Source organism: Leuresthes tenuis, unplaced genomic scaffold (genome assembly GCF_036924035.1).
Source record: "Leuresthes tenuis unplaced genomic scaffold, fLeuTen1.0.hap1 SCAF_13, whole genome shotgun sequence".
NCBI lineage: Eukaryota > Metazoa > Chordata > Actinopteri > Atheriniformes > Atherinopsidae > Leuresthes > Leuresthes tenuis.
The window spans coordinates 14,619,622-14,633,978 of NW_027325367.1; the positions used below are offsets into that span (position 1 = coordinate 14,619,622).

Below are 14,357 nucleotides of genomic sequence, written 5' to 3' on the forward strand. Positions count from 1 at the left end.
CAGAATTTCTCAAAGCTGGTAAATATGTAATTTGGTTATATAATATGTCCCTGTGGGCTTGCAGCTCTTCAGATGACATACTAAACAAAAATGTCTCTGATAGTTAAGGATAGTAACTCTTATTTTACTATGTGCAGGAGGTTCACGCTGGTTGTTGAATTAAAACAAACTGATCTTTGCTCAAATAATAATTAACTCTTAAAGGCTAAATAATGTGAAACCTGACACGACGTTTCTGTTAGTGGGAAAACGGGAGAATTAAGCTCGTCTGTTTGTAATATCGCGAGACTACAAAGTAGGAAGGGAAATAGGGGAAGGTCAAGAATTAAACATGGCAGCCCGCAGTGTGTTGAGGTCTGTTTGGACCTCATTTGCGGGATTAAGACTAAGTACCACGGGCATCAATGTGAGTCTACTTCAAAGGGTTAATGTGCCCCAGCTGTCTGCTTTTACCATCCAGAACCGAAGTCTTCGTCAAGGTGAGACTTCTCAGCAAACCTCACCGTTGCAGTCAGGCAGTTAGCATAAGGCTAATATGTTATCGTAGCATGTAATGTGTGTTCGTCGTTTGCTTTATCTTTGCGTTTTTCGCAATACTGCTACTATAACTCATTTTAAAACGACTCCAGTTGACCAAAGTGCTGTACAAGTTTCAGCAATATAAATGTAATATATACATATTTATTACTGACTATTGGTCTTATAAGCGGTAATAAATATGAGCGAAATTTTACGATAAAACAAAAGGAAATTATTCAAACAAAAAAAAAAAACACTGAATGACAAATAAATCATGTCTCATTGGCACAAGGCAGGTTACTCTGTGGGCTGAATAATCCTGAAGCAAGGAGAGTTGATTTAATTGTTCTCTTTTTTTTATTTCTTATACTCCTGACTTTACAGATCTTTGTTGATCAAGCCTAATACTAATAAATGGTCTTATATTCACAGTGGTGGAGAATCAAGAGGGCAAAACAATACATGTAAGTAGAACTGTGCTGTAACATGAAACACACTGGTTTTGTTTTGTGCTTGTTAGTTTTGGCAGATAGATAAATCAGTAATAACCAGTAGTAAGGTGGTTTGGTACAGTGGAGAGACATTTCTTTGCACCTATGAGGTATTTCATCAACCTGATCAGTGTCTTACTAGACCAGATGTAATCATGTTTATCCTTTTGTAGGTTGAGGGGAAAATCCTAGATGTTCCAGCTGGACCACAGCCTCCAAATCCCACAGCCAAGTGTCCTATCTACAGATGGAACCTGCAAAACAAATATAACTACACGGTACATGCGACTCAACCATGCGTCGACCAGTTTATCAGAGATATTTTCAATTGACATTGGTTGAATTTCTTTTTGTCCTTCCCCCTCAGGATGTCTTGTTGCTCAGTCAGTTCATCAGGTCAGATGGAGGGATGTTGCCCAGGAGGATCACTGGTCTTTGTCCAGAGGAGCATCGCAAAATCGCCATCTGTGTGCAGATGGCCCACAGAGCAGGTCAGTGTAGAGCTGCGATTTATAGTTGATGCAGAGGGTTAACAGATGTTCTACTGTAGCTAACCATGGCTGAGATTTTTCATTTCCTGTGGCAGCCAGTTACGGTTAGTACAGGCCACATCAGATGCTCTTCTATATGTGTTTCAGCTCTCGATGTGCAACGGATGAATTTTCATATTATTAAAAAATTTCAGGGAATTTCAAATGGTATAAAGAGACAAAAAAACTATTATATGTTGACAAAGAGTTGGGGATGTTTGGTGCTCTGTCATTGTTGCAGGAACAGAGGAGAGTTGTCGGTCGAAAGACTTTTTAGTTCTTGATATGGACCAAACTCATAGAAACGGATAAGCAAGTCGAGTTACACAGACCACACAGATTTTAAACACCATCCGTCAGACCGTGTTGCAGCACAATCCAGAAATGCTCCATCATTCTGATGACTTTCATAATAAGACCAATGTTGAGTGCAAATGAGTAGCTAGATTGTGTGAAACTTTAAAAATGATTCCTTTTTCCATTTGATTACTAATTTCTTACATCTTTTAATATCATCTGCATTCAAGGTCTGCTCCCTGACCACAAACCCAAACTTCCAGAGGGTCATGTACCAAAGAGAGCAAAGCTTCAACTCAACAGGTGTCTGGTCTTTCTGTGATTTTCAAATCTCCGTCTGCATATTTGTGCATTTGACACTACTAATTATTGTTTTTTTTCTGTTGTACAGGTACCTGACTCGCTGGTCCATTGACTCGGTGAAACCCATTTATAAAAGTGGACTGAAGTGGTGCAAGAAGCGCATGGACGTCGGTCACCCCGCGCTCAGGAACAATGTGCGTTACGGCGTCAAGCCCCTGTACATAAAACACTGAGGGACAGAAAGCATGAAAAATCAGAAAAACAGCTGGACGAGGAAGGAGGGCCCATCACATGGGGATTCTGTGGAGAGCTCCGTGTCTCAGCTACATCTGCAGTTCCAGGCGTGGGAAGGGAACCTCATGTGTTCATCCCTCTGTATTTATTCCAGTTTTTGTTTATTGAGCTGCGTCAGACTTTTAAAAAACTATCCGTTTTGATTGCTTCCTCGAAATTGCCCTTCAAGTGACAACGCTGGCAACTCAATGTGAGCAACAACTGGGTCAGTGTTACTTTTTCAAAGTAGGTGGTATGTTGTCTGTATAAACTCAAGGCAACACAGATGTTCAAATAAAACCTGTGTTTACTCTGCCTCTCAACATGTGTTTACTGTGTAAGGAAAGCTTTTGTGAAAAAAAAACTAAAAAGAACAAAAAGCTCGAGGACACAAACTGTGGTTGACTTTATAGTCAGTTCTAACACTGAAGAAAAAAACAAAGTTGTGAGGAGTTGACATCTTTGTGGAAGTTTATAATTTATCTTTCACAGCATGAAAGGAAGGTTTACATTTTTCATCCCATCACCAATGTAGATGTATCCGTGCTGGGGTGTCATTGGCATATGGTAGAAAGTCAGTCCAAGCCACAGAAGGCTGCGCAGCACGCACACTTTGCTTGTACATTCGAACTGAAGGCTCCACGAACCTAAACACAAACACAGAAGACTCATAAACAACTGATGTTAAATGCCGGAAGCTGCTACATCCTGTTCTCCGCATTGGAATAGAGGCTGCAGTAATCTTTGCAAATGTTACACTGTTCACATGCAAGAAACCGCCAAAGGACAGACTAATAAATCATCCTTTTGGCCTTTTGATGTGTGCCGTCTAACCGGTTTCTCAATATGTTTGGGTGTGACTGTGAAAACCAGGACCATGGGAATTCAACAAGAACTGGACTGACTACTAGGAAGACATTTGATTACACAAAAGGGAGGCGAATCCAATTGATAAGACAGCTGTTCCAACACTGTTGTTTTTGGACACATCTCAGAGTATGATGCAACTAAAAAACTGCCATATGACATTTGTTATGTAAGATGCAACAAGTAATGTCTGTTGCAAGAGGACAAACAGAGATGTAAATCAGGAGCTGGAAATGGTTAGCAGGATTGTTTTGGAACAGAGGGGGAGCCGAGCTTTGGGTCTTGCTGGAAAGCACCTGTCTTTTGGTGGGGATGTTAGCTGTAGCTTTTTCAGCGCGATCTGCCACAGCGAGCGTGGCACTGAAACAGCTGCGTCCTGAGTCTGCTGCAGTGACGACACTGCTGACATCCACACCCAGCTCAAAGAACACCCACAAACATGTACACATGGCTCGATTCAGACATCTACAGCATGTTTGCTTGCGAGTGCTAAACATTTTTTTTCTACCTCGAATGCGCAAATACTTTTACACCCGGGACCTCACTGTATGTGTTCATTCTGGCCTGGAGTACATCCAGCCACTAACCTCAGAGATTTGTAGACATGACTACGCATAACTAAATTCCCATGACTGGTTTCACATTATTTGTGGCTTAATGTTTGCCTCCTGGGGTTGATTTTTCCATTACATGTAACACTATAAGTGCAGAATTTGAACTCCATACAGTGACAGAGGTGACAAAAAAGAAAATTTAAGGATAAACAGGTGGAGTCTATCCCATCTGCCAACGAGAGCCAGGATACAACCTGGACAGGTTGCCAGTATATCACAGGACCAACACACGCTCAATGTAGAATCACTGTTTAACCTAACAGATATGCCTTTGGACTGTGGAAGGCAGCGGGAGCACCCAGAAAGAAGCCTACATGCACGGGTAGAGCACGCAAAGCCCACACAGGCCTGAGCTGAGATTCAAACCGTCTTGCTGTGCGACAGCAGTACTAACCACCACACTACCGTGCAGCCAAATATGGTATCCCATGTGGAAAATTACCCGTCTAAAGAAAGAAAGTCTCTCCTGGGTCATAAATCCTACTCACTCCCCTACTCACTCAGACGACTCCAGGACTAACAGTTAAGATATTTCAAATCTAACAGCAATCGTCTGGTTGTCAGACCTCTGCATAAATACTTAATGAGCTATGCCTAAAGAAAATTCTTCCAGCATATTCCCAGGAAACCTTTCCAATCTCCCCGATACTTTCACATCCAACAGTTTGGAGCTTATCAGTTTAGCCTTCTTATGCAATTCGTTTCCACTAGGATTAAACCTGCTTCACCCCTCAGTCAGCTGAATCACCAGTGTATCATATATAATCACACATCCTTTTGTTGTGGTGTAGCATGGCGGAACACATTAAATAGGAAGAAACTAGTTCTGTTCTGAGTGCTGGTTGCGTGTACTATTGTCAGAGTGCAAAGTATTTTGTTTTAGCTGTGCACATTGCAACAAGAGCTCTGTCGCTTCTTCACCTTTCGGAATGTCGTCACTCAGTACATCCAGGAAGTCAATAGCTGGGCTGCATTCGCCCATCTCATGGATGGACTTCCTCTTTTCATTCTTTGGTTCACTGAAGTGCATGAAATTGTCAAGCTTCCTCGCTTCTGAGTCAGAGAGACCTGAGGGGAAAAAAAAATCCTAATCCTAATCACATAGAGACTGAATCACTCAGTGATGATGCATGCGTACAATAAACAAAGACGATAAGGAATTATCTTGAAAATATGTCTCATATCCATCCATGTCAAATAAGTGACTCAGAGAAGCTTTGCACGGCATTCGTATGCATAGGAAAATCTTTACACTCCACAAAGAAACACAGAGACAGACTCCACATGATATGCAGTTAATTTACCACCAAAGCTGCGGTTGATCTGCACAAGGCCATGTGGATTCTTGATGAAGGCACCTCGGGGTACCACAGTCACTTCTTCATCAATGTGGTGAACGGTCACAGCCAGCCTCTTCTCCTCACTCACTTTGATCTGTAACCAAGAACAGTCGGTCTCTTAAGATGGTATTTTATAATGCTCTTTCTGATGCAGCAACACTGAACACTGTAATAACATCTCTGTTACTGTGAAGCACTTCACCTCACAGTCTAACACTTACCATTGCCTCCTCTACAGCCTCATCCCTACTGTGAACCTTTTGTTCATATACATAGGAGGGGTCTCCCAAGAAGCGAGCTTTTGGAGCTTTGGACACTTTCTCAATCATAGAGTCTGTGGCAGGGGGAAGCAGGAACCAGTCCATGCAGTTGAAGCTGGAAATGACACAGAACACTGGTATGAGGACGAACCTACAGCAGGTAAAAAAAAAATAGCATTCAATCCCACCTGTGGCTGCTTTACCTGTACAGATTAATCCTGTCTTTGAGCTCATCTTCTCCTCTCCCCTGAGCAATGAAGTAGTCCCTCTTTAATCCCAGTATTTTCCCCCAAAACAAGACTCGTTTAAACTTGTAGTTTTTCTTCAGAATCAACAAGGAAGTCTGCAGGGCCGCTCTTTGCTCAATTGTCAAAACATTCCCACTACCAGCAACGAGTTCCAAAGAATAGCACAGGAAATTCGCGTCCATTATGTCACATATAACCGACCGTTTAAAGTAGATTTTAGGTAATCTAGTGTTTTTAACGACCTACTAGCTAGCAAAACGGCTAACCAAAAACGGTTAGGCACGAGCACTTCTTTGGTTGCTAATGACAACAAATCCTGTTGCCATGGTTGTTAGCTTTTCTCCTTTATTTTGTATATACTTATTTACATTAAACACATAACTTTACTGTAATCGTCTGTCAAAATGGAACTGAAACACAAATGTTAACATCTGTTTTTGGCCGTTTAGTGCTTGTAAATTGCATCAATAAACCAGACCACGAGCGACTGACGTCAGTCCCATCGGCTCGCGTACGTGCGTGCCAGCTGCAGACAGTATGTCAACATGACTGTATGTAGTTACGTTTGTCCAGAGGAGGAGATCCGATGACTGTGCCGTCGCCGATGTAAGATATATGACTCATCCTCAGTATAACATAAAGAATTAACACACGTGGACGTGACTAAAGAACGGAGAGCGTGGTTGTTTTTATAATGTGGCAAAAGTAGACAGTGACTTCGAATATGTGTCATGAACAAAACTCAATTAAGTATTACTTAATATGGTTAAATTAATATTTGGCCCAAAGACACAGTCACAAATTATCTGTAGAGAGATGGCTTCACAATTCCAATAAAACCTTTCACTGAAGACATCTCATTTACATATACATTCAGTCAGTTAGCAGATGTTTTTACCAAATGCAATAATCCCGTATCAAAACAATTTTAGAAGGAAAAGGACATGAGATATAGTTAATAACATGAAACTGAATCCTATTAATGTAAGATGTGCTTCTCCTGCGCTGGAGGATTAATATTGTAAAATAAGTGTAGGCAATCAGTTATCAGTTGTCTGATGTAACAATTACATCTGTGCTGTTAGTGTCATGATAAAGCACACATCAGCATTGAAAAATCCCAATAAAAAAGAAATAGAGCTGTGTGAAGGATGTAGTGACATCAAATGGCTTTAACCCCTTAGCTGATGTGATTGACAGGCATTCTCTTACAGTACCTTGCACCGCAGAGAAACTGGGTTCTGACATCCATGTGTTACTTTGACACAAACCAACCCCCCAAAAAACATTGTTGCCTATGAAGCACGGCACCCCTCCATGGCAACGTCATTCTCTGACGGCAGAAACCTCTGGCAGCAGGACAATGCGCCCGGGCCACACTGCAGGAACTGAATAGCAACGGCTCAAGGAACATGACAAAGAGCCCAAACTCCACAGATCCCAGTCTGATCGAGCTTCTGTGGAGCCAGAAAAATCCCGATCCACGGAGGCCTCACCCTGCAAACCCAAGGACCCAAATCATGAACTGAAAACTTTCCAGGTTACTGACATGATACGACACACTCGGTCCTGTATCCAGTCCTTGAAGGGTCAGCTGTTTTGGTGGAGCAAGGGGGACCTACAGGTGATTTTAATGTTGTGACTGATGCCAAAAATGCTCAAAATAATTTTGCCTTGACACGTTATGGTGTTACCACATAGCACACGAATCAATGCATGAGAAAAAGGAACAAAGATAGATTTGGTACATTTACATTTATGACTTATCTCTCACTAGAATAGGTAAAATGAGGGATTTCCCTGTTTAAAACATCTCGTCGATTCTGTTGTGGCCCCAGACACAGAGGAAAGCGTACAGGGGAAAGGAAGGGCCAAGGGCAGTTTTGTGTCGTTTTCAGCCAAGTGTCAGGAAGATAAAATCGGGTAAGCCCAGAAAACATCTGGCAGGATGCATGTGTAGATCTCTCTGACATGACTCCATGGCACATGGGAATTTGAATGAACAGTGCTAGGAAATCAACTTAGGGTGCGTTTCCTGTTTATTCACGATAATTTTGAATGCATGCCTGTATATTAGTGTTGACTGGGGTGATATACAAATAGAGTTGTGTTTGTTAAAATGCTTCGTGAATTTGATTTAATTTGAATTGAATAGTACTTTATTAATCCAAAAATGGGAAATTGTTTTAAAAGTTTAATGCACATAAAAGACAAAAGACTGTGTGTCTCTTTTTGGTGTTGAGATGAATCTGGGATCTGAATCTGCAGGGCAGAGGATGAAGAAGGTGTTTTGTGTTGGTATGTGCTGTGGGATTTGAATATTGAGCATTTGCAGTCTGTCAGGTGTGTTATATGTAGTTTAGAGTAAAATCTGTTTGCTTTTGAAGGTTGATGCGACAGTGAAATGTCTCTTGATGAACTTCTGAGCATATGTGACTTATGGATTGTCATTGCTTCTTTTCTTTTTTTCAATAAAAATGGGAATTTTGAGGCCAAATGTCAGCAAGTATGACCAAACTTTTGGATTTTCCAGTGGTCACCTTGTCACCCTATGATGCTTTTGCCAAAGTTTAGCAAGGAAAATATAGTGTCTCTCTTGTACTGGTGATCTTTTTAGGAAATTTCCAGTATTTCATTAGTTAATATCCTCTTGCATCAGCTGCCACACACTACTTTCCCCACAAATTTCATTCATATCTGATCAGTCAGCCATGTTCCCGTATGACCTGTAAATATTTCTGTGATACTTTCAGACCAGACAGCCGACTTCAACCTTCATCAAGATGACTTGATGGAGATTATTTCTTGAAACTTTAAACTTCCCGCTTGACTCCAAAGACTCACACATTTCTGTCTATATTAGTTTTATATTACTGCTATTCATTATGTTGACTTGTCTAGTTGACTTCTTCTTTTCATTGAAACTCAACAGTGATGCAATGTCCTAAACATAAAGCATAAGCATGCAACAAGCTATGGAAACTATACAGTCTGACCCACACAGTGCTGAAATCATTTGCTCCTCTGAGCAGTTTATGGTGCAAAATACTGTTTAAGAGACATTGAACGAACATCGGTTGTTGGGTTTATCCTGGCTCAGGTCCAGCAGCCTCAGCCAGAAGAAGCAGCATGAAGTTGGCTTCAGTTTCACTCAGAAAAACATGATTGGCTACTGTCCAGCAAATGATTTTGGACAGTCTGCTAGTATTGGGCTAATCCTGTGCATGATGATCCTATTATACCCTCCCTGACAGTGGAGCCTTCCCCTCTTTTAATTTGAGCCATATGACTTACACGCCCTTGAAATCCAAGTATGTGAGGATTTCTGAGTTGGAAACTTCAATTACTTACATGAAAATAGAATAAAAACAACAACAAAGAAATGTGGTTTCATTTATCACTATTGTATCCCTTGAAGTTTTCCTAAAAAAATGAAACTCAATTTTCCATACTATATTCCCAGAATGAAGAAATATACCATAATTACTTTTCAGATGGCAAAAAATATACAGAAGGCTCACAGTTTTTAATATCAGCGTTTTGCATGTGCACTGAGAGAAAAGTTTGAGACATGGAATGATAATTTCTCTTGTTCCATAAGCCAGCGGATGCGCAACATATAATATCATTATTTTGTCCCAAGTTGAGAAGTGATCGCTCCTCAAATGAATTCACAAACTATTTGACCAATCCTTAAAATGTTGTGGTTCAGGGCTATAAAATAACCACTAGATTAAATACCTCTCACATTTCTTCACACAGTGGAACACAGCCATTGGTCTGTTTAGTGCCTAAGCAGAAGAACCATAGCCAGACTAATAAATAAATGTCAGCCATTCTATAATTGTGGGTCTTCAGTAACAGTCTAACACTACTGAGGCTGTAAATCAAGCCCACTGAGGTCATTTACGCCTGACTATCATTTGACAGGATGAGCAGATTCAGCTTGTCTACCTGTTAGATAGATTTCATCACATCCATCATCACAAACTGCTTTTACTGGTGTGAGATGGCACGACTGGAAGAAAAGTGAGAAAATCATGCATGGTTACGGGATTCAGCTGCATAATCCACACACTGGTCCTGTGCTCACAGCCCGTCACAGAGGGAACAAACTGCAGTGGTGTTACACTCATCAATGTCAGACCCTTCAACAGTGCTCCATTGTAGTGTTGAGGTCAGATCCCTAGACAAGGAAATTAGAGCAATTAGACTGATGGTGTGGCCCCAGTGTCGCGGTATGGGCTGGTATTACTGCTGATCTGCATTCAGACTTTCAGTCATTGGCGGGGAATCTTATTGCTCAAAGATACCACAATGAGTTACATAAGTTATCCACTCAACCCTTCATTCGGCACATCCGACGAGGTGCGATGTTCCACCCTGGACTGTAGAAAAATATAGGGATATTATCATTTTCTGTAAGACATGACATTCATGTCAGCCACAAGGCATTGGCTCCAAAATATCTCTGGTACCAATAATTTCCCATTCAAGAAGCATCAACTTCCCTCATTAAATGGTAAATCAATAAAAGCTTCCCATAAGTCATTATGGTGTTTCACTTATGGTGATTCACTTCTTCTGGGCAGAGCGCCGGTGGTCTTTGTGGAAAAAGAATTCACGATTCAATAGAATTTTGTCCTCAAAGGTATTGCATATGTCCAGTTGGATTTTAAGTATTACCTTCCAGCTCCAGTTTCATGTGCAAATATGGTCATTTCCTACTCCCGAAAGACCAAAATGGCTATCCTCAAATTCTGAACTCGAGGTTTCGAAATAGCAGTTCACTATCCAGCAGGTGATGTCACAATGACTCAGCTCATCTTCTGCTTACAGTCTATGGCTGCATCATAGCAGTGGTTGACCACCCATAGCTCAGGTCTGCGGAAAAATGATCTAATTTTGGCTTCTCTTCAATGGCTGTAAATTTCCTTACATCTGAAGCTCTTATTGACCAAGCTCCATTGCATCACAAAGATCTCATAGTTCCATATTTTTCCAACAGAGCACTTTGCTCTCTGACTGCAGGTTTACTTGTTGTCCATCGAGTTTCTAAAAGTAGTTTTGGAGGCAGACTCTTTAGTTGTCAGGACACCTCTTTTAGAACCAGATCCCAGTGTGGATTAAAGAGACAGACAGCCTCTCTACCTTTAACATTAGGCTTGATACGTTCCTGTTTGATAAAGCATATAGTTGAGGCTGGCTCAGATGACCCTGAACTGTCCAGTTATGCTGCTTTAGGCCTCAAATGTTGGGGTCCTCCCATGATGCACTGAGCACCCCTCATCACCCTGCTTTCTTTACTCTTCTTGACTGTATATGCCATACCTGTTGACACTAATTTTGGTCTTTCTCTTTCTTTTTTCCTCACAGCAGCTGTCTTTGGTCTGGTGTTGCTGTGTTTGTCTTTGTCTTTGTCTTTGTCCTGTCCTCTCATGCTCAGTCGGTCAAGGTCTATGGCCATCCTTCCTGAGTTCTTCCTCTCCACTGTCACCTGTTGCTCCGTGCACACACCCTGTGCACACTTATGTCAAGGGATTGAACAGGTTAGTACTTTCCTTAGCTAGGCATTTTTTTTAATGAATTGGCTTTGTGTGAAAATAAATATATTGAAGTTGATAGACTCAGATATACTTAGATTGAATTAAACAGAATCCATTAGGACTTGTAATGAACCTGTTTACTTAATCTTTACATTGCCTTGAGATTACTTTTGTTGTGAATTGGTGCTAAATAAATAAACTGAATTGAGCTGTATGAAGCTAATTTCTCTGAAATATTCCTATGTAATAGGAATGGTTGGCTTTTAAATTAGATATAAATTGATAGATATATAAACATGGATAAATAAAGAGATATATACAGATGATTCAGAAGAAAGCAAGCATGCATTGCATAGATTCATATACAGAGGTTTGCAATTTGAGTTTCACTGCTGATAGTTCACCCACCAAAAAGCATATCAGAACTGTTCTAAAGTATTACAAATCCAACATCTCCTGCATTTTTCCAAAACAGCAGCAGCAGGGAACATGCACTATGGGCCTGGACTGTTTTGTGTATGGGAAATAAATGACAAAATGCAAATACACTGACATCAACCATATATGGTATCAATAATGTGATAAAAGGTCTATAACCTCAAGACCCTGTTGTGGAAGCATTGCAGTCACAAAACACACATTCGAGTTTTAATTATTCCTGATGTCTATTCATTCCCATGCTTTTCTATTCCCATGTCACGCGACATTTCCAGGGCTCTGTGCGTTGGCTGTAATTGTCCAAACAAAGGGGCCTCGGTCCGGAGTCACATGCTTCATCAGCAGCGGTGATTTCAGCTGCCTGGCCCTCTGCCCTTCTGGCTAATGTAGTCCACCAAGTGAAAAGGGAGGGAGAGTGGGGTGACTTTTCTACAGAGTACCCCACACAGAAGAGAACACACAAGGACAGCCCCTCACCATCCCACCTACTCACCCACACAGACAAACACACTCTGAGCTTGTGGCTCAGGATGGCACCTCATTAGAGTTGGCAATCTTGGTGGAAGTTTTGGACTTGGAGACTGACTCACACAAATACACACCACTCAAGCCCTGCTCACCCCATTGGCCTTGGAAGGAAGTAAGACTTGGACTGAAGCGGTCTGTTTCTGTCCTTGTACCGCTGCTCTGGGAAACTCACCTCCCAGGCGGCCAGCGTTGCCATGGCACTAATCCTGACGGACAAAAGATAGGAGTGCCACGGAGCATGATACTGCTGGAGGGAAGCTCATTGGTTGGCACAATCCCACGCGATGCCGTGATTGGCCAGTGCCATGTTTATATACAAATTGGAGCAGATTGGTCAGAGGTCACATCCATCGATCTTAGTGGTGACAAGAAGGAAATCTGACCCCAAAACCTCAGAACCCTAAATGGCTTTAATCCTTATTTGATACACACACGCACACAAATAGTGGTTCTTTCTGAAGTTCACTGGCCTGGGAGTGCAGAATTAAGTGAATACTGAGAGAGAAAGAGTGAGGTGACTAAATAATAGCGTCTGCGGTATACAAAAGAACAAACGACAACAATACCAAGAATGCATTTAGAACACTGAGTTCAGTGGTTGTCACACCTTCACAGAGGTTTAGGATTAACACTGCTTAGATATTTTGCTTTCAAGAAAGGTGCATTGTGTATGCTAGTAATACCTTACTGGCTAAATCACAGCTCTTTAAAGGAAAAGTTGGCATAAAGGGGAATGCACCTATTCACTTTCCTATGAACGCATAGTTTGTATGATAAATCTTGTTTTACAAGTGTGAAAACTTCTTACTTATTTCCCAAAAACTGATTAAACATGTTTGTAAAACTAATTAGGCGCGACCCAAAGCTTAAGAACCATTTGATCGGTTCAAAGCAGGTCAGCTAAGCACACAAGAAAAGGCCAGTAAACATTAAACATCCAACCCTGTTTAGGAACAAGCTGGGATGCTGTGTGAGCTGTAAATAAAAACAGAAAGCAGAGATATACAAATCAATACAATTTCCCACTCCACCTCTTCCTGGTGTGAAGTGAAATGTTTTCCCATGCTTATTCACCTGCTCAACACTTCGGGCCTCCTTTGTTGTATTTTCCATTTCATTATGTGCCAAATCTTTTCAGTGGGAGACAGGTCTGCACCCAAACAAGCATCACACCCCCCCCCCTCCCAAAAAAAGACGAGGTCTGGATGTCAGCTTACATTGGTCTAAAACCTGTATGTATGGTGCTGCATTAATGTTACATAGCCCACATGCACCAATGCACCTCCAAGCAATCATAAATGCTGGCTTTTGCACTGAAAACAGGCCAGATGGCTCATCTCCTGTTTAGTCTGAATGATGCAGTACACACAAGTGAAAAAGAAAAACAATAATCAGACCACATGACGGTTTTCCTCTTCACATCAGTCCCTCTGAATTAAATCCAGGCTCGCAGAGGACAGCGGGATTTCTGGGCTTTGTTTGTGTACGTTTTCATGTTCTCTTTTCTTCTTTCTCGAGCATGCTGGGGTTGAACTTATATTTGCAAATGACGTGACAAATTTGATTAGTTGGCAAAGTTTTTTTTGGAGCCCACGGAGCAATTTCCACCACAAATCACGTCTGTTTTAGGACAGGGTCTTATGTGGAGATTTCTATTAATCTCTCAATGATATCATATACCGCAGATCTGAATTCTCTGTAATCTGATGATGAGAAACACTATTCTTAAATTTCTTGGACGACTGTATATGCCAATTTAGAAATTCGGAGTAAGAAGGACTAAAGACTGAATATTTACTTGGGTTTAAATGAGCGTTTCTAGAAAGGCCATTGCTACTTTCCCTGTAATTTGTACCATATTATATAGCTCCTCTCCAAGAATTCTCTTGGGAAAAATGATTACTTTTGCTATCACCAAGTATTTCTTTCTGCATGTATCACTTTAATAATCAAAGGAGTTCACAGGGGATATGTGGTTATAGAACCTTTGGTGTAAAACTACACAATGTATGTATGTCTATATGAACAAGGTATTTGTACACGACATGCCACAAACCACTCCCAGTTTACACGTCACTGGACCGAACTTTCACACACCCACGA

General features: G+C 41.2%; 2 protein-coding genes across 2 annotated transcripts; one reads left to right on the forward strand and one right to left on the reverse strand.

Annotated features, from left to right (window-relative positions):
* Positions 1-308: 308 nt before the first annotated feature.
* On the forward strand, positions 309-2,736 carry mrps18a (mitochondrial ribosomal protein S18A). The gene is made up of 6 exons (XM_072362603.1): positions 309-479; positions 952-983; positions 1,184-1,288; positions 1,378-1,501; positions 2,068-2,140; positions 2,229-2,736. The coding sequence occupies exons 1-6, from the start codon at positions 332-334 to the stop codon at positions 2,371-2,373; spliced, it is 627 nt and encodes a 208-aa protein (XP_072218704.1). The 5' UTR covers positions 309-331; the 3' UTR covers positions 2,374-2,736.
* Positions 2,737-2,808: 72 nt separating this feature from the next.
* rsph9 (radial spoke head component 9) lies at positions 2,809-6,036 on the reverse strand. Its single transcript, XM_072362602.1, has 5 exons — positions 5,698-6,036; positions 5,456-5,609; positions 5,199-5,328; positions 4,816-4,962; positions 2,809-3,060 (listed from the first exon to the last, which is right to left on the reverse strand). The coding sequence occupies exons 1-5, from the start codon at positions 5,922-5,924 to the stop codon at positions 2,900-2,902; spliced, it is 819 nt and encodes a 272-aa protein (XP_072218703.1). The 5' UTR covers positions 5,925-6,036; the 3' UTR covers positions 2,809-2,899.
* Between the last annotated feature and the right edge of the window lie 8,321 nt (positions 6,037-14,357).

Bases quoted from the DNA above. Each gene is read 5' to 3' on its own strand.
- mrps18a (XM_072362603.1), top strand. From the start codon at position 332: ATGGCAGCCCGCAGTGTGTTGAGGTCTGTTTGGACCTCATTTGCGGGA. The intron at 480-951 runs GTGAGACTTCTC...TTATATTCACAG, and splicing joins GAACCGAAGTCTTCGTCAAG to TGGTGGAGAATCAAGAGGGC. The intron at 984-1,183 runs GTAAGTAGAACT...ATCCTTTTGTAG, and splicing joins AAGAGGGCAAAACAATACAT to GTTGAGGGGAAAATCCTAGA.
- rsph9 (XM_072362602.1), bottom strand. From the start codon at position 5,924: ATGGACGCGAATTTCCTGTGCTATTCTTTGGAACTCGTTGCTGGTAGT. The intron at 5,329-5,455 runs GTAAGTGTTAGA...TCTTGGTTACAG, and splicing joins AGGCTGTAGAGGAGGCAATG to ATCAAAGTGAGTGAGGAGAA. The intron at 3,061-4,815 runs GTGAAGAAGCGA...GTTTGTGTTTAG, and splicing joins GAGTGACGACATTCCGAAAG to GTTCGTGGAGCCTTCAGTTC.